General features: G+C 39.5%; 2 protein-coding genes across 3 annotated transcripts in view; both read right to left on the bottom strand.

Moving 5' to 3' along the window:
* LOC148887090 (myosin heavy chain, skeletal muscle) overlaps positions 1-3,747 on the bottom strand; it is a 53,513-nt gene extending 49,766 nt beyond the window's left edge. Inside the window, exons 1-2 of one of the 2 annotated variants that reach the window (XM_089014815.1) lie at positions 3,666-3,747; positions 1,899-2,093 (exon numbers count right to left, since the gene is read on the bottom strand). In XM_089014815.1, the coding sequence (XP_088870941.1) occupies positions 1,899-1,967 (69 nt within the window). In that variant the 5' untranslated portion in view covers positions 1,968-2,093; positions 3,666-3,747. Of the gene's footprint in view, positions 1-1,898; positions 3,231-3,665 lie in introns of those variants that run through there. The other variant, XM_089014816.1, reaches the window with a different exon arrangement.
* A 6,370-nt stretch (positions 3,748-10,117) lies between these two features.
* pts (6-pyruvoyltetrahydropterin synthase) lies at positions 10,118-19,657 on the bottom strand. Its single transcript, XM_089015991.1, has 6 exons — positions 19,461-19,657; positions 18,116-18,195; positions 15,583-15,605; positions 12,651-12,707; positions 11,315-11,385; positions 10,118-10,589 (listed from the first exon to the last, which is right to left on the bottom strand). Exons 1-6 carry the CDS (start codon positions 19,556-19,558, stop codon positions 10,466-10,468), a joined length of 453 nt encoding a protein of 150 aa, XP_088872117.1. The 5' UTR covers positions 19,559-19,657; the 3' UTR covers positions 10,118-10,465.
* Between the last annotated feature and the right edge of the window lie 540 nt (positions 19,658-20,197).

Here is a 20,197-nt window from a genome sequence, read left to right as displayed (position 1 = left end):
ACTCGCTTGAGGTGAAGGGGCTGCAGGGTGACTCCTGGCCTCTGGCTGAACCCCGGGCTGAGGTCAGAGGAAGAACGTCGCCGCTAACTTTGATCACTGAAGCAGGTAACATTTCAAGGAAAGTCATTCAGTTAACTGTCCACGGGTCAGGTACAAGCATAAATCACATCATGGAATAGACGATAATTATGTTTGTGTCGGGTGAATAAGGGCTGTGATATAAGCAGATGCTTCTGCTAATAACAAAAGGCAGTGACTTGAGAAATTATGCCATGGGTAGCATACATGTGGCTAGCATCAGTAAATTTTGCCAGTCCGGCATTCGTTAAAATCCAACAGCACCGTCATCATTGTCAATCCATTATTATCATGTTTACTGCTTTTTCATCATCGCTAAATTACAGTCAGCAAAAAACTTTTTACAAGGGTAATATAATAAAATAACAAATGGTAAGGTTATCGACTAATGTCCCCAGTCCGACATTTGTCAGCAGCTAGCCCGCCAGTCTTTCATCATCATTCTAACCACGTTTCCGTCCTCGCTAAATTATAGTTTGTCATCACTGTTTTAGGACCATCACTCATTTATCATTCTTTTGACGGTGACGCGCCAGTGATGATCGGTGTCAGGACAGTTCCACTTAATAGTGCAGCAGACACACACCAGATATAGACTATGGGTCTAAAAGGTTACATGAGAGAGAGAGAGAGAGAGAGAGAGAGAGAGAGAGAGAGAGAGAGAGAGAGAGAGAGAGAGAGAGAGAGAGAGAGAGAGACAGACAGACAGACAGACAGACAGACAGACAGACAGACAGAGACTGAGAGAGAGAGACAAAGACACAGAGACTGAGAGAGCGAGAATGAGACAAAGGGAAAGACAGAGACACACAGAGACAGAGAGACAGAGACACAGGGGCAGAGAGACAGATAGAGACAGACAGAGAGACAGCGAGAGAGACAGAAACAGAAAGATAGAGATAAAGAAAGAGACAGAAACAACAGGCAGAGAGATAGAGACAGCGACAGACACATAGAGTGAGACACAGACAGAGACACACACACGGACTCTCCGAGCCAAGACCAGCAGGCTCAAGGACAGTTTCTGCCACCAGGCAGTCCGGAGACTCAACTCCCTCCCAGCCCTGCCCAGCCTGCCCCTTCCCACTGCCACACTCACCGAACTCTGAGTACACGCTACATGCTGTACGATCACCCTGAACTCTATTTTTTTCTTCTTTCTCATTTTTTTCTGCAAGACCTCACTTCAACCCTTTCTTGTTGTTCGTTTTTGCATTACTACATTACGTCACTTTATATACGTCACTTCCTCACTTTACATACAGAAATTACATGTATTGTCTGTTGTCAATTGTATGTCTTTTTTAGCCACGTTATAAGTGCCTTGCATGTCTTGCACGCTGGGTCCGAGAGGACATTAATTTCATCTGTGCTGTATGTCATGCATATTAGCATATTTGACAATAAAGCTGACTTTGACTTGACACAGAGAGAGAGAGAGAGAGAGAGAGAGAGAGAGAGAGAGAGAGAGAGAGAGAGAGAGAGAGAGAGAGAGAGGAAGAGACAGAGACAGGGAGAGAAACAGAGAGACGGAGACAGAGACAGACAGAGATAGAGACAGACACAGAGACAATCACAGAGACAGAGGGAGAAATACCACACAGGCCCAAAAAACTGAACATGTCTCTTTCCTATCAGTTGTCTCGCCTTGAACAAGACACACCCCATCTTTGACTCCTACCAGGAGGAGCCTTGCTGTCTAACTGTCAGTAATGCGACACACATGAGGACACAAGCAGCATCGGATATCAACCTGCCTGGAGCTTACTAAGCACATTTGCAAGGACATTATGGAAGACTAGAAGACATTGGTTACTTACATGTGCCTGTCTGACGGTAGGACGATATTGATGGAAGTCTGTTTGGATCCAACACACTTTCTTCTCCATCTTCACGGTTCCCAGCAGTCCATCCTGTGTTCACCCATCTGACGTTGTTGAGGAAATACACTGTGCTGTGTGTGTTTATGTGTGTTTGTATGTATGTGTTCTTTCTCTGGGCTGTGAAGTAAGGACCTGATTTGTGAAAGCACATGGAAGAGTATAAGGTGGGAGGGTTACAAGTTAAAAAGAAAACACGAACTGACTTGCGTATGTCTCCACCCCCCACTCCCACCCCATTCTACCACACACACAGACAAACACACACACACACACACACACACGCAAATTCCCGTTTCAATGGTTTTGTGAGGTCCGGATAACTCCAGATAAGGAGTGAGGACCACCGTTGCTGATAAATTAGAATAACTAGTCTTACATTAGAAGAACTAGTGTTACATTTGAACACTAAATGTCACCCCATTTCCCACTTCAACTTCTTTAAAAACAAAGAAATACAAAGTGGACTTGAAACTGAAATAAGAGCAGAAATGAGGTTTCTGAATGGGGACATTGAAAGTCCTCACCCCTGTAGTGAATTTGGTTAAAATATCGTTTTACTTTTTGTGGTATGAACTTTTTCCTCTCATTAACCACGCGCACACACATATAAACACACACAGTGAGTAAAAATTGTGTGTATCCAAGTGAAATGAAAATACACACCAAAAAAATCATTTTTGGTGAATCTGTGAGGACCTCTCTGAAACTTTAACAGATGCATATATAGACCCTCTAGACCAGGGGTGTCAAAGTCATTTTTTGCCGCGGGCCACATTGTAGTTATGGTTTCCTCTTGAGGGCCGTTATGAATTTGGGGAACCCATTAGAATGTTTAAATCCCTTCAAATATTACATATAGAGCACACAGCAAATTAATGAATAACTCGTTTTCAAATCTGAAGTCAAGAATAATGACTTTTATTGTGGTTGACATCCAAAAATATGAAATTTTGGCTCAGATTTTAGCAATCATCATGGAATTTAACAAGTTTGATTCGCTTTCGCGGGCCGAAAAAAATGATGTGGCGGGCCGGATTTGGCCCACGGGCCTTGACTTTGACACCTGTGCTCTAGCCGCTCGTAGAATGAAAAACTTGTGAGGACCGGCCAAAAGGTCCTCACTTGTCAAAAATGTCTTCATTTTGTATGGTATAAAATGTTAGTGGTCCTCACAAGAGTAGTCATACAAACAAACACACACACACACACATTCCTGTTTCAATGGTTTTTGTGAGGTCCGGATAACTCCAGATAAGGAGTGAGGACCACCGTTGCTGATAAATTAGAATAACTAGTGTTACATTTGAACACTAAATGTCACCCTATTTCCCACTTTAACTTCTTTAAAAACAAAGAAATAAAAAGTGAACTTGAAACTGAAATAACAGCAGAAGTGAGGTTTCTGAATGGATACATTCGAAGACCTCACCCTTTTAGTGATTGTGGTTAAAATATAATTTTACTTTTTGTGGTATGAACTTTTTCCTCTCATTAACCACGCACACACACACATAAAAACACAGTGAGTAAAAAGTGTGAAGAAGAAGAAGACGAAGAATACATTTTATTTCAAGCGCCTTTCAAACCTCTCAACTACACTTTAAAGTCACAGACAGGCATATAAAAAACAGATACAGGACAATAATAAATAAGATAAAATTATAAATCCTCATCCGTATGAGACAATGTGATTTTTTTTTTCACCTTTTCAGGGACAGTGGACAGTTTGACAGGGTTGTCCAACTCTGGTCCTGGAGCGCTTCCATCCATGTCTTCCTGTTGCAACACACCTGATTCAAATGAGCAGGCTGAATATCACGCGTGCTGATTATCTGCTCATTTGAATCAGCTGTGTCACAAAATTGAGACTTGGAAAACATGTTGGATTTTGCCAACCCTGATCCATCTATTTTGTTTTGTGTGCTTTAAAGGACAATCGACAACTTTTTTTGTTTCCAACTGACATAAAAAAAAAAAAACGTTTTATAGTATCTAAAATACCCAAAACACGCAGGCTGATATTTTTAGTCAAATGCAAAACACCAATACAAATGACTTAAAGTGTCCAAAAATGACCAAAATGAAACCGGAAGTGGCCAGTTTCAGAAGGTCCCGCCCCCTTGTTCGTGACGTCACGCCAAGACGTCTTGCCTTGCTGGAGAATTAAAACAATGGCTTCAGATTCGGAGAATATGCTTTCTTGTTACTCACCCAGTTATGAATATGATTCAAATAGTTCTGAAGAGGAAAGCATAAATGTTTGCAATCGATAAAAGGAGTCCTCCCATATCAATTCGAGCCGTCAATGACAGCAATGTAGCGTCCCAGAAAATGCACAAGATGGCGCCCAAGCTCCGCTGGAAATGGGCTGATTTGTCTGCTGGGAATTTGTGTCAGCGAATATCAAATAGTAGTCTTGGTGCAACACACAACGATTCACCATCACGTTATTCATGTGTTTTCCTTTTAATTTGTTGTGGCTCTTTGTAAATCTGTTGCGGATCAACATGACTTCAAATATAAGGCGTAGGGTCCCCTTTTGAAGAAAATCAAGGCTTTTGGGTGCGCCTTATACACCGGAAAATACGGTAATTTATTTATAAAGAAATCATCAACTGGTCAATCGATGAAAAGGTTTCTTCAGCCGTCATTTAGTGAAGGCTAGCAACCACTCATTTGACGACAATGAGGTTAAAATCTTAGCAAAAGAAAATAGATGGTTTGAAAGGGGAGTAAAAGAAGCTATTTTCATAAAACAGCAAAATCCTTCACTAAACCGACATGGTGGTGTGAGGTTCAATTTGGATCGTTCGTACAACAGACTGCTTCAGCAACATAGGCTTAGTTATGCTGATGAAGTGATACCAGGGCAAATAGGGCAATCAGGCCAGTCGTCAGTAAAGACAATAGAAGTAATCAGTGGAGCTACAGGGAATAGTCCTCTGCTTCCCCCAACCTGAGAGCAGGGACCAATCATAGCAGACGTCTGGACAGTAGGGATATAGGGCCAAAACTACCAGCAAGACTTTAGTTCGCTGACGAAGCATCTTGGATAAGAAGCGAAACGTCTGACACTTTCAAAGAAGTACAGATGACGGCTGTAGAAACCTTTTCATCGATGGACCACTCCTCTACGACAGAGCTTACACAGACGTATCAACTGGTCAATGAAAAAAAGGTCATGCAATTCAAAACATGCAATTTTTTTAAAGAATTCAAAAAATGAAAGCGATTTTTTTCTAGTGTTGGCAATAGGTTATAAAACTCACCCTGACAGGTTGGAAGTCAATGTATTCCCCTCATATGTCACCCCCAGCCCCCTTCCCTGTGCGAATATATATGACAAGGGCTCACTTGACAGTTTCTGGCTTGTGTCTTGTAGACTGCCAGGTTGAACGGAGGTTCGCATGTGAGTTCAAGAATGTAACCTTTTGCTCTTTGAGAAGTAGAAAAAAAAGCAAAATAACAAAACAATGCATTGACAAAATTTACCATTGGTCATTAACAAGGCACCAGGCTGTGCCATGCAAAATGATGGTTCAACTTTACATTATTATTACTATTGGAACTATCACTGTGATATCGCCTTTGACCCGGTTTACCATCAACGCGATGGGCATTTGGTGCCTGACAAAGTGCACCAGGTAAGCTCTGGGATCTGTGAGATTCCTTTGATGATGATCTAAGCTCATCACAAGCTTCTGAGCAGAACTCAACCCTTATTTGGAGCTCGCTGAAATCCATCACGCGTTGCATTACGATGTACCATATTCTGCTTCATGCTTCAATTTTTATAAACCGTTTCAGATTTCTGCATGCAAGATTTGTTGACAGTTTCTGATGACACGGTCATACATGTATTTAGCTTAAAATTTGGAATTTATAGCTGAGTAAGTGCAGGTGTTCTCTTTGCATTTCAAATACATCTGGCTTTGTCAACATAGCTCCATATACATATATACCAGGGGTCGGGAACCTTTTTGACTAACAGAGCCATAAAAGTAAAATACAGTAAAGTCTCGTTATATCGATAGTACCGCTTATTACGATACTATTTCTATGACCGCAAGGAGAAAATTACATGCGCGCAGGGTCGGATATATCGATAGTCCCGGTTATATCGATATTTTTCGGACTCCCGAGAATATCGATATAACGAGACTTTACTGTATTTAGAAATGTTTTTCAGTGAGAGTCACACGCACGCGTGCACGCGCTCACACACACGCGCGGCCACTTTTCAACAAAATATCAGAATGTATGATTTAAAATAAGTTTGTGATAGTACTCACCGTTAACATGAATGTTTTTCCGTTCCTCGTGATTGGTAAAAATCCAGGCAAACGATCGGAATGGAATCCAATTTGCCGGTCCAGAGGCGAAGTTACTGCTAGCTAGCCTGCACACGGCTAATAAGCTTCCACACTTGCTATCTGCAATCTACTACGTTAACATGGGGCTTGTTAAAATGTCACTGACATTCGACTGTTTCATTGATGGTATTGTTTCATTGCAAATTAGAATCAGAACATTTTCTCTCCTCTAATGCTCCGGTGCATTCACGCTGAAGTGCACTAGTTGGGCTCATTTGAAGGGCCGTTTACCTGTTTCAATATGACGGCCACTATCATCCAATCAAAATGGCGCTTTCGGCCATTCTAGGTCAGTGTCATCCAATCAAAATTGCGCTTTCCGCCAACTGCAGCCCCAACGGGAAATGAACGGCAAAAAAAAACGACAATATGTATTTAGTTTTATCGGCGAGCCATATGCAATCATCAAAAGAGCCATATATGTCTCGCGAGCCATATGTTTCCGACCCCTGATAGATACAGTGATACTTCAGCTTACGAGCGCTTTAGCTCACGAACTTTTTGCCTTACGAACATTAAATTCGCGAGAACATAATATTGGCATACAAACTAGTTTTCGGCGGACGGTGGCTGGCAAACTAGTTTTCCACACCCAATTTCTTTGAGTGCAGACATGGTTTGCTATCGAGTGGAGTACTTTTGCTATTATGGGACCTAAAAACACCCCACCACAGGCTAGTGTTAAACCGAAGAGGACACAAAAGAAAATTACGGTCGAGAAGAAGGAGATCTACGAAAAACACGAATGAGGTGTGCGTTTCTGTGACTTAGCGTCCCAGTACCAGTATGCTAAGTCGCCCATTGCTACGTGTAGCTAAGGGTGTTTCTGTGTTGTCCAAACAACGGTCTCAGGCAATAGAAGAGGTTGAAACACTTCTGTTGATTTGGATTAACGAAAAGCAGCTAGCAGGGGACATTGTGAGTGAGGCGTCTGTGTAAGCTCTCAGTGGTACAAGTACAAGCGATTCTTATAAAACAACAAAATCCTTCATTAAACCGGTTTAATGAAGGATTTTGTTGTTTTATAAAAGAAGTGATTCTTATAAAACAACAAAATCCTTCATTAAACCGGTCTGATGGGGTGAGGTTCAATTTGGATCGTTCATACAATAGCCTGCTTAGGCAAAACAGGTTAGGCAACATTCGTAATGCTGATGAGGTGATACCGGTGGGAGTGGGGCAAATAGGCCAGTCGTTAGTCAGGAATGTAGGAACAATCAGTGGGGCCACAGGGAGTGGTCCTCTGCTCCCCCCAACCTGAGAGTAGGGACCCATCATAGCTTTGTCCGGCGCCGCTATGTCTGGACATTAGGGATATATAAATAGGGCCGATACGACCAGTCAGACTTTAGTTTGCTGACGAAGCCTCTTGGATAGGAGGCGAAACGTCCGAAACCTTCAAATTTGTACAGATGACGGCTGAAGAAACCTTCTCATCGATTGTGAGTGAGAGTATCATCGCTGAGAAAGCACGGCAACTTCACTCCTATATCATCAAGAGGCAACTACATCAACGACCAACACAAAGGTAAATAAAACGACTTTATTATACAATACAGTTTATTTCTGTAATTACAATCAAATAGCGCATTTATCATACATAAAATAAGGTATATTTTGTGTAGTTTTAAGGCTTATTTTGTCGAAAATTATGTTTTATGGGGACCTGGGAACGGATTATTCTCATTTTAAATGGTTTCTTTTGGGAAATAAATGTTTGGCAGACGAACTTTTCACCTTAAACATACTTTCTGGGAATCAATTAAGTTTGTAACCTGAGGTATCACTGTATTTGATTAACAACTGCAATAACGCCCATACAATGACATTTCTAAATTATTCCCTTATAAACAATTTCAATTTTCATAAACCATTTCAGGTTTCTGCATGATGATTTGTTTCTAATGACACGGTCATATTTAGCTTAAAATTTGGAATTTAGAGCTGAGAAAGTGCAGGTGTTCTCTTTGCATGTCAAACACACCTGACTTTTGTCAACATAGCTCTACATATATAAATATATATCTACATATGCTATTGGAGAAAAGTCAATCCACATCTTTCTTCCGGCTGTTTAAATAGGCAGTCTGCCATTCTAAGCATATCAATAGCAAATATATAATTAAATTAACTCACTCTTTCCACACTCTTTCCTTCACCTTCAAATACTCTGCAGATGCAAGAATAGCTTTTGTACATGTTGAGTTTCTCCAATAGGGATTTACTGTGGCTCAGCGCCATTTCTCTCAGAAAAGTACTTATTGTCAGACATGGGAATACAGTATATATAAACAATGATAGGCACTTCTATTTTTGTGAGTTAAGTTTAGGGGTTAAGCAGTTAGAAATAAAAAAAATAAACAAATAAATGAAAAACAGACCAAACTATTGTTTTCGTGTTATTTTTACTTTGGCAAAACAATACAAACAGACAATGCATTTTTGCTGTCAGGACTCCATCTGGTGGTAAAACGCTGTTACTTTTAATTTACTGTAGTGTTACATTTAAGCTTATTGAATATAGACATGTACTAATTTTCTGATTGGCTTACCCTCAAAAAGGTTGCAAAGCCTATTCCAGCCGTCTTTGAACAGTACACCGGGGAAACCCTGAACCGGTTGCTAGCCAATCGCAGGGCACATAGAAACCAAGAAGCATCCGCGCACACACTGAGGGACAATTTAGAGTGGTCCATTTTAACTGTCACATGTTTTTGCTCAATACTCAAATAGATAGAAAGCTAGCTAGTGAGCTAATAGAAAGCAAATAGATAGCCAATAGATTGCTTGGTAGATAGCTAGCTGAATAGATAGCTAATAAATAGCTAGCTAGATACACAGCTAGATAGCCAGTTAGCTAGCTAATAGATCACATCAGCTCACCAAACAATTCTTTCGGAACCCCCAGCACAATAATAATAATAATAATAATAATACATTCCATTTATAAGCGCTTTTCAAAACTCTTAGTCACTTTACAGTCACAGGATAAGTTTTCACTCAACCCGGAAGTAACTCAAATAGATAGAACGCTAGCTAGCTAGCATATAGCTAATAGATTGCTCGCTAGGTAGATAAATAGATAATAAATAGCGAGCTAGATACCCAGCTATATAGCTAGATAGCCAGTTAGCTAGCTAATAATAATATAATAATACATTTCATTAATAAGCGCCTTTCAAAACTCTCAAAGTCACTTTACAGTCACAGGATAGGTTTTTCTGTTTGTGAGCAGTCCCATAGAACGATAGCTAGCGAGCTAATAGATAGCCGTATTTTCCGCATTATATGGCGCAACATCACAGAATCACCTATTTTAACTAAAACAGTTAACATAAGGCATATGCTGTAGAATAGAAGCCACAATAGCGGTTGAAGGTCGATGTCACTAGCCTAAATGGAATACAACAAAATACAATTTACATTTATACAGCGTTTTCACAAATGCGACAACTGCAACTGTTTTACAGAATATTTAAACTATTTAAACTACGTCCAAGAAATAAGAATCCATATTTTTGCAGCGTTGAGAAAATTGGATGCCTTTGGGTATGCTTTATAGTGCGTAAAATATGATATGATTGATTTTATATATTACAAAATCTTTTTTTATACTTGCACTCAGTATAGTACTTGATGAAACATTTTTGCACAGTTATACATTTCAGTCCTCTGACATTTCTATTATGCTTAGAATATTTTTTTTATCTTTTCACCCCTCACCCCCCATTCAATGTCAATGTGGAAAGCGGAGTAAAGAAATAAAGAACTGGAGCTCAATAGCCAAAGAATCTACAGTAATTTAAGACTTTATTTTCAATATAATTCCAGATAGATCTTTGTCACACACACACACAAAAGAGCCACAATCATTGATTAAATAATTTCTTTTTCAGGACAAATAACATTGAACAACTCTTTAAATTATCTTAACCTATTTCAAAAAAACAAGATGGTTGTAATCCAAAAACAAAACAGCAAATACATTTGGTACAAAAGTAGCATAACTATACTAACATAAAAATAGTACCAGCTTTGTATGACACACGTGTCTAAAACTTATTTTGAGGTCACAGTCGGCAAATATCACAACTATCTATAAACGACACTTGGGAAAATACATGGTAAAATCTACTCTCCTCTATATACAACAATATTCTTATCTGTCTCATGAATTTTAATTTCATAAAGAACGTACGGTGCAATGGCCTTTGCCATGTTGGTCCATATGTAAACAGCCAAGTGCTCAGTTGTGCTAAGACACAAAAAAAATCACAAGTCAGTATCGTCATCAAGATAAAATAATTTAAATTAAACAAAAAAAGCTGCATGGTTGGTTTTTTTTCCTCAAGCAAGACAAAATGCTCATTTTGATCATTGACTATGCTTCGCAAGGCAAGTAAATATTAACATATTTTAATATATTTGCAGAAAACGGATCAAAGGCAGAGAATATAACTAAAAAGCAGGGGCCCTAAAATGGAACCCTGTGGAACAGTATATAACGCATGGGCTAACTGGAGCCAAACATAATCAAAGCCAAGACAAAAACCTTGCCTGTTCAATATACAATGATACCTCAGCTTACGAACGCTATAGCTCACGAACTTTTCGCCTTACGAACATTAAATTTGTGAGAATATAATCTTGGCATACAAACTAGTTTTTGGGAAACACACGGAGCGCCACAATGGCTGGCGGAGTAGTTTTCGGTGGAAGAACACCAAACCACACGGTCGAACAGCGCCACTGTGGCTGGCGGACTAGTTTTCCACACCGACTTTCTTTCAGTTAACTCTGTGCAGACGTGGTTTGTTATCGAGTGTAGTACTTTTTGCTATTATGGGACCAAAAGGGGTTACTTGTTAAATGACTTAAAATAACATTTGGTGTTGTTAGCAGATTTGACTTAAAAACATCCATGCTTTTAAAATACTAATAAAAAGTAGAATGTTGCCCAAGTTGGAAAACGATGCATACCTGGCAATATTGGCAAAATACGGGACATCCTTATCCAAGTTCTTATGATCAAGTGGAATCATGATGACTTCCTGTGAATGAAACTCAAATTACATTTGATTTGTAAGAACTCACATGTGACATTGCAAAAATAATAAATACATGTCAAATACTTGGCCAGTCATAATCTAATATTATTTTAAATGACAGTTATTTTGTGATGATGTTAGCGCAAAAATAAAAGCTTCTTTTTTAATGGCAATTATCACTCAATTCTTTATTATTGTTAAAATATTTTCATTGACACATTTGAACAATAAAATGTCTCAGATAAAATAGTAAACAGAACGGACTAATCAAATGAAAGTACAGAAGCACTTTAATTCAATCGCTATCATTCCCGAATTTGTTTGGGTTTTGGTTTTTCTTGCTTGGAGGGGTGCCGATAAAGCACTCGTCAGACCTCTGGCAATGTTTTCCCCTTCCACGAGGGGGCAGCATTATCCTTTTGTCAATGTAAGCGATTTGTTACAGCTTCAGCTGTTGTTAAAGCGCTATATAAATCAATATGTATGTATTGCATTGTATTTTGGACAGTTGCCCCCATTTCAAGCCCAGATAACCCCAGATCTATATAACTTAGGAATTAACTCTTTTTTTCGGGTAAAGAAGAGAGTATAAGGTTTCTTACACCAAATTGAATCATTATGTAGTCCTAAAACGCAATATTCTGTGGGTCCAGCAATTTCAGTTAAAATGACAATAACCCTGGCACTGGAGGGTACACATTTTTGCACATCGTCTAGCAGTGAATGAGTTAAGCAAGAACGTATTTGTGAATTGAAAAGCATGATGTGGAGCACCATTCCCGAATTTGTTCGGATTTTGGTTTTTCTTGCTTGGGGGGTGCCGATAAAGCACTGGTCAGACCTCTGGCAATGTTTTCCCCTTCCACGAGGGGGCAGCATTATCCTTTTGTCAATGTAAGCGATTTGTTACAGCTTCAGCTGTTGTTAAAGTGCTATGTAAATCAATATATATTGCATTGTATTTTGTACAGCCGCCCCCATTTCAAACTCAGATAACTCCAGACCCATATAACTTAGGAATTAACTCTTTTTTTGGGTTTTTTTTTCTGGTGAAAGAAGAGGTTTGTTCCGCTGAATTGCTTTCCTAAAATATTGCAATACTTACAATACTGCAATTTGAGTGAAAATGACAAAAACCCTGGCACTGGAGTGGGCACATTTTTGCACATCGTCTAGCAGTGAATGTTACTTGCCTCCTTTTTTTTTCTTTTTTCCGCATCTTACAAACAATCAAACTTTTTTTTGTTTTGTTATTCTGTTGTTCTTACCTCTATACATCTCTTCAAGTCCGTCAGGTTCATTACCATGCCAGTGATATGATCAATCTACACAAAAACACACATGCAGAAAGCCAGTTAATGTTTTGTTGTTCCCTGTACTGACATTATTTTTTAATTATTAAAATGTGGATAGATAAGATCGTTTTGACTTGTTAGAAAAATACGTGGTTTTTTTTGTGTGAAATATTCTATGTTACTAAGTTTTGGAAGGTTTGAGTTATTTAGTCAAGAAAATTATAGAAAATACTGAATTAGTTTTACTCCTCCATGCATCAATTATGATTACATGATAGGTAATGCACTGAAAGGGTTAAATTAAAGGACAACCGACGTCTTCGGACAAGTTGTGTCCATAATTTGTAAAATGTCTTCAAATGACTTCTACTGAGTGTATTTTACAAAGATTCCACCGCATATAGCTATATTTTACGTTTTAAGACTCGCGCTGAATATTCCGGAAGTCTTGTTTTTGAGTTGGTGACGAGTCCGTACGTGATGTCACTGAAGGAACGCCCCTGACCGAAAAAAGGACACATTGTAGCAGTTCTTCCATCACGTCAATGCATTTTGCTGTACAGGTATTTTGGTCTGAAAACTTCGCGTAGGACCAAAAAGAGGCAGAAGAGGGCGACAAAGCTCCATGTAAGGAATTAATCAGCCTGTGGAAACGGGCTAATTAATTCCCTACATGGCTTTGTCACCATTTTCTGCCTTTTTTGGTTGCAACATTTCCCAGCCCTGATGCCTCAAAATGACACATCGATTGCAAACATGTATGCTTTCTTCTTCAGAACTATTTGAATCATATTCATAACTGGATGAGTACCAAGAAAGCATATTCTCCGAATGTGAAGCCATTGATTTGATTCTCCAGCAAGGCAAGACGTCTTGGGGTGACGTCACAAACAAGGGGTCGGGACTTTCTTAAACTGGCCACTTCCGGGTTCATTTTTTTTGTGCAGATTTTGGACACTAAGTCATTTTTATTGGTGTTTTGCATTTGACTAAAAATATCATACTGTGTGTTTTGGGTATTATAGATGGTCTAAAACGTTTTTCTGATGTCAGTTAAGAAACAAAAAAAGTGCTGTCGGTTGTCCTTTATAAGAGGCTAATGTTGGTTTTTCTTTTGCCTTTGATGGGAATAATAAACAAAAATCCCGAAACTAAAGAAAATAAATTGCAATTGAAGGAGATTGGGTGTCGTGAGACAAGAGCACAGCAGGTCAGTTGCACAAATTCAGTGCAACTGAGATCATGTGAGTTGATGGGTACAAATTCATCTTTATGTTCAACTCCTTCCCCTAAAATGACCTCGACCATAACAATGCATCAATTCATGAGGCTAAAATGGTAAATGTGCATCAGACACTGCTGTTACATAACACAGAGAGCAGACCTTAAACTCAATGAAAGAATGTCATACTGAACATGGTCCAAGTCTCAACATCATTGATGGAACGAGTACTTGTGATAAAAGTAACGCAAGTGTGGATTTTTATTCAAAAGTCACAAAAAGAAACGGTATAGAAATGATCATATGATTTTTGAGCCTGCCAGATTGGTTTCGGTATGCGAAATGAAACAATTGTAAAGGGTAACATAGTCGCATCACTGTATTTCGTCTGCATAATGAGAAGAAGATGTACAATGCTCACCTGAGCATTGTTTGTAAAATAATAAATAAATATATTTAAATATCAACGTTTAGGACTTATCATTCTTCCACTTCCTTCATGAGTGGAATGAAACTGATACTGTTTATGCACACACATTGAAGGACTAAAACTCATTGTGTTTTCTATGCCATTAAATATGAAATCCTGGTTTTTGGCGTACATCGGTAGCTTTTATGGGCACTGCAATGTACTGCCAATGTCAGTGCTTTTAGTTCTCAGAACGTCTGTGTAAGCCCTCAGAATGTCTTCCAATGACTTCTACTGAGTGTATTTTACAAAGATTCCACCGCATATAGCTATATTTTACGTTTTAAGACTCGCGTTGAATATTCCGGAAGTCTTGTTTTTGAGTTGGTGACGAGTCCGTACGTGATGTCACTGAAGGAACGCCCCTGACCGAAAAAAGGACACATTGTAGCAGTCCTTCCATCACGTCAATGCATTTTGCTGTACAGGTATTTTGGTCTGAAAAATTCGTGTAGGACCAAAAAGAGGCAGAAGAGGGCGACAAAGCTACATGCAAGGAATTAATCAGCCTGTGGAAACAGGCTAATTAATTCCTTACATGGCTTTGTCACCATTTTCTGCCTTTTTTGGGTGCAACATTTCCCACCCCTGATGCCTCAAAATGACACGGAATAAATTCTTTAATCGATTGCAAACATGTATGCTTTCTTCTTCAGAACTATTTGAATCATAGAGAAGATGTACAATGCTCACCTGAGCATTGTTTGTAAAATAATGAATAAATATATTTAAATAGAAAAAAATCAACGTTTAGGACTTATCATTACTTATCAATTTAACACACACATTGAAGGACTAAAACTCATTGTGTTTTCTATGCCATTAAATATGAAATCCTGGTTTTTGGCGTACATCGGTAGCTTTTATGGGCACTGCAATGTACTGCCAATGTCAGTGCTTTTAGTCTGTGTAAGCTCTCAGTCTTCCAGGAGTGGTCCATCGATGAAAAGGTTTCTTCAGCCGTCATCTGTACTTTTTTGAAGGTGTCGGACGTTTCGCTTCTTACCCAAGATGCTTCGTCAGCAAACTACTCTTTTGCTGGTAGTTTCGGCCCTATGTATCTATGCCTACTGTCCAGACATGGCTGTGCCGGACTCTGCTATGATTGGTCCCTGCTGACTGGGTATTAAGTGCTTGGCTCTCGCAGTGTATTATGACCTTGTTTGAGGGGGGGGGGGGGGCAAAAAAAATGCAAAATAATGCCTGATACTCACCTTTCCACGCACTGTTATCTCCACTGTAGGGGAAAAGAGAATTACAGTTAATGACTGGATAACATTGACAGCAGTAGGAATTGTGGATAAAATAGTTGTTGACTAGACTGTTGACTAAGTATTGAATAGGTCTTCAAGTGCTATTGGCTGCCTAGCTGGCTGGCTGTATGCCGTCTTGATGTTGGCTATCTGGCTATCTATTCACTATTTATTTGCTATCCATTAGCTAGCTAGCTGGCTAGCTATTAGCTGTTGGCTATCTATTAGCTATTTATTTGCTATCCATTAGTTAGTTAGCTAGCTTTACATCTATTTGAGTTACTTCGGGGTTGAGTGGACGCTGGTGCATGTGGCTGCCGCTGCTCACCCACCGAAAGACTTTATCCTGTGACTGTAAAGTGACCTTGAGCGTTTTGAAAGATGCTTAGAAATGAAATGTATTATTATTATTATTAATATTATTATTATCAAGTAAATGATGTAAAATATAGTGCATTACTTTACTTGCCCAGCAGAGGCATTGTTGTTTCAGTCTCAATATAGTTAGGCATCTTTAAAAAGTCCAGCATGACATGACTGAGAATATCGTCACTGAATTTAAAATATACAGGTATCATTCCAGAGTAAGGTTGAAGAATACAGGAAAACATAAATTGGCATTTTTTTCTGACAAGTATAACAATTTTTCCCCATGTAAACACACCAGTCAATATAATAATAATAATAATAATACATTTAATTTCAAGCAGAGTGACGGGTGAGCGAGGGACGGAGACGGTTAATATTACAGAGGTGGAAATAAGCAGACCGAGTTATGTTATTTAGATGGGAGTGAAAAGATAGTGAGCTATCGAGGATGACACCCAGGCTCTTGACCTGAGAGGAGGGGGACACGGTTGAACTGTCAATGGTGAGAGAGAAACTGTTAGTTTTGTGTAGGGTGGATTTGGTACCGACAAGGAGAAGTTCAGTTTTTTCACTGTTAAGCTTGAGAAAGTCATGGGAAAGCCAGGATTTAATTTCTGAGAGGCAAAGTGAGAGGGATGAAGGTGGAAGAAAGGCGTCGGGTTTGCTGGAGAGGTAGAGTTGGGTGTCATCCGCGAAGCTGTGAAAATGAATGCCAAATTTACGGAAAATATTGCCAAGAGGAAGTAGGTAGATAACAAAGAGAAGGGGCCCCAGGACATATCCTTGAGGCACACCAGAGGACACCGGAGAGGACCGTGAGGTGAACGAGTTGATTTGGATAAATTGTGAGAGATCAGACAGATAAGAATGAAACCAGCGAAGTGGGGTGTGCGTGATGCCTGGGGTGGAAAGTCTGTCGAGCAGGATAGGGTGGGAAATGGTGTCAAAAGCTGAGGTCAGGTCGAGAAGGATGAGGATGGAGAGTGTACCGGCATCGGCTGCCATGAAAAGATCATTCGTGATTTTTATGAGAGCCGGTTCAGTACTGTGGCGGGGGCGGAAACCAGACTGTAATTGTTCGTAGAGGTTATTGTGAGAGTGAAGAGGGTGAAGCTGGGACGCAACTGTCTTTTCAAGGATTTTGGCGAGGAAGGGAAGGTGGGAAATTGGACGTAAATTATTGAAATCGTTTGGATCTAAACCAGGTTTTTTCAGGATTGGAGTAACAGCTGCAGTTTTGAGTGCGATAGGAACAATTCCATTTGATAATGAGGAGTGAATAATGGTTGAAATAAATGGGAGAAGATAGGGTAGGCAGGACTTGATAAGGATAGTAGGGAGGGGGTCGAGTTGACAGGAGGAATTCTTGGATTTGGTGATAATGTTTGAGATTATAGAGGGATGGGGGAGTTCAAAAGCGGAAAGTAGTTGGGAAGAAGCAGACCGAATACAACATATTATGGGATCAGTCAGAAGGGAAAAAAACATGCGGTCTTATTGTCTGGAATTGTGATTTTGATTTAAAAAAAAACGATGAATAATTCAGCCCTTTTTCTAAGAACCTTTCTTTTTTCTCGAATTCAAGACTGGTCTCAAATATTTAAAAAATTGTCAATGTTAATTTTCCCCACTTAAATCTGTCAAGTAATCCAAACTCTTCGCAGAACTACACAAATATCTAATCAAAGTCAGCTATGATGATATCATTGCGGGCGCTTGTAATCAGCATTTGATGTTTTTGCACAATCACATCAAATCGGAGTGACTAAAAATAACTGATACTCCACATGAGTTAGACCTCATTGCCCAAGTACAGTAAAGTCTCGTTATATCGATATCGGATATATCGATAGTCCCGGTTATATCGATACTATTTCTATGCACGCACGGAGAAAATTACATGCAAACAGGGTCGGACATATCGATAGTCCCGGTTATATCGATATTTTTTCGGACTCCCTTGAATATCGATATAACGAGACTTTACTGTATTGATATGTATGGGGTACAAATACAGTGAAGACTTCAAAATAAAACCATACGATAAGATGCATTTCATATGTTTCTCATTTCACTGAGCGACAATCTTCAACAGTTGGGCAGCACAAGTGAACACTGTACTTACCTTTGTAGTTGTGTCCATGGCCGTGAGGATTGTTACATTTCCCAAAGACCTTTATATTATCTTCATCGGACAAATGGATACTACGAAGGAGAAGAGGAACATTATTTATATCGGGCACTTTACAAGGCATTGTAATGTGAAGCAATAGTCTCAGGTTCTTCATTGAGGTGAGCCTTGCCATTGTTCTCCTCTCACACCAATCTGTTTATTTTTAATTGGATGCTATTGATTGAAGAGTGGGTTTAGAAAAGTCATACCAAAAAAAACTCACTCTCTTTGCATTGAAAGTTTGGCCGGGAATTGATGCATTTTCACCGGTCTTAAAATCACAATTAAACATAAATAAAATGTATCAGAAAAAAAAAGTTATTTACATGACGAGGATTGCTTAAAAACAATATTTTTGATGGAGGTAATCCAATGTACATCAGTAAATTTCAGAAGTTGCATTTACAGTAGCGTCAGAAAGGATATCAAAAAATTCATAGGTTGTCGCCGTTGAGCCTGGTCCTTGTGCCCGCCAGGTCACATTTTAAACTTTAACTTCTTTTCCTTTCGGCTTTTCCCGTAACGGGGTCGCCACAGCAAATCAGTGTCCCCCATCTTTAGAGGTTTGATCCGCATGTTTGTTTTGGCCAAGCTTTTACGTCGGATGCCCTTCCTGACACAACCCTCTGTATTTATTCCGGCTTGGGACCGGCACAAGAAGACTTATGTCTCTTTGCGGCTACAGAACAAGCAACTCGCTCAGTAAAAGGCTCCAAACACAAAATGGTCATCGGCACAGCAACATTCAAAAAAGCAAAAACTATACTCACCATTTTAAACTTTAACTACTCCCAAATAACCGTAAAATACAGTACGTCGGAAATTTGGGTGTAACAGTGACCGTAAAAAAATGCGCACGTCATCATTAGTGTCGGCCGTAAGAGAATAACATCAATTTTATCGTGTAATGGTTGTAATGATCGTTTCCCATAACAAGGAACTCGTCGCAGTGTAGCCCACAGGAAGCAAAACAAAAAGAGGGTGAAACTACGGGAGATGATTAGGACCAATTTAAAAAAAAATCGTGGTTGTCAAAATAATATTCATCGCATTATTCCTTATTGAAAGGGAAAATGTATCCGACATAAGTAATCCCACATAAGTAAAATAACATGGACATACAGCGACGAGATTAGTTCGCACGTTTCCTGCCTGCGTATGCGTTTTTCGCGTGGTTCTTCAACGTAACCAAGCAAAATAAGCCACCTCGTAGCTGAGCGATCAAGCTGAAGAGCATACTCCAAAAATATCAATAAAAATAAAGACATTAGCGTTGCTGAATGACAACAAGTCGTACCTGTGCAGGCGGTGACACGCACTGAAACTCTGAATCCGGGTGATATATCCGATCGGTTCCGGCTCGGAGATTCCGTTATTCATGGCGGATCCAGGCATTATTGAGCAACTGACTGCAGTGTGATGAGAGCACGCATACACTGCAGGTCATTGAAGGCTGCAATTGAGAGCTTCCAGCTTCCCGTGACTCACGCAGCGTGACCATTGGTTTAAAACGGGGCGTTCTTAAACGCCTCACATGACGCACACAATTACAATGAAGGCCCTCCCGCGACACGTAAATAACTAACTAAAAGTCAGCATCCAATTCCAAATTTGGCAAGGTCACGAAGGTTTTGTCTTAGGAACCTCATTGGAATGCTGGAGTGACATCAAAACATGTTGCATATTGACAACTATGATTTCAAATTCACTAGTTGGTTCTTTAGAAAGTCTGTTTATGTGTTGATAATTCGGGATACAGTACAGTCTTGCTGTTAGATTGATTATTCCCACAAATAGGGGTCAACATACTACCAAATGCACATAAGCACAATCAAACATCTGGATTAAGATTGCTATTGCACTTTGGTAGTCAACAACAATAACTCATTCACTGCCATTCATGAATTTATTCGGGAATTTTTTATTTTATTTTATTGGGTGCAGATAAAGCGGTGGCCATTGCCTCTGGCAATGTTTTTTTCTTTTCCACAAGGGGCAGCATTTCCCTTTTTTCCATCTTAACGCTTTGTTCCA

The sequence above is a fragment of the Hippocampus bargibanti genome, linkage group LG15, assembly GCF_051943395.1.
Source record: "Hippocampus bargibanti isolate YZ-2025 linkage group LG15, ASM5194339v1, whole genome shotgun sequence".
In the NCBI taxonomy this organism is placed as follows: Eukaryota; Metazoa; Chordata; class Actinopteri; order Syngnathiformes; family Syngnathidae; genus Hippocampus; species Hippocampus bargibanti.
This window is presented reverse-complemented; position numbering and strand designations above follow the sequence as displayed.

Bases quoted from the DNA above. Each gene is read 5' to 3' on its own strand.
- pts (XM_089015991.1), bottom strand. From the start codon at position 19,558: ATGCCTGGATCCGCCATGAATAACGGAATCTCCGAGCCGGAACCGATC. The intron at 18,196-19,460 runs GTACGACTTGTT...TCTCCTTCGTAG, and splicing joins GCGTGTCACCGCCTGCACAG to TATCCATTTGTCCGATGAAG. The intron at 12,708-15,582 runs GTGAGTATCAGG...GTTTTTGTGTAG, and splicing joins AGATAACAGTGCGTGGAAAG to ATTGATCATATCACTGGCAT.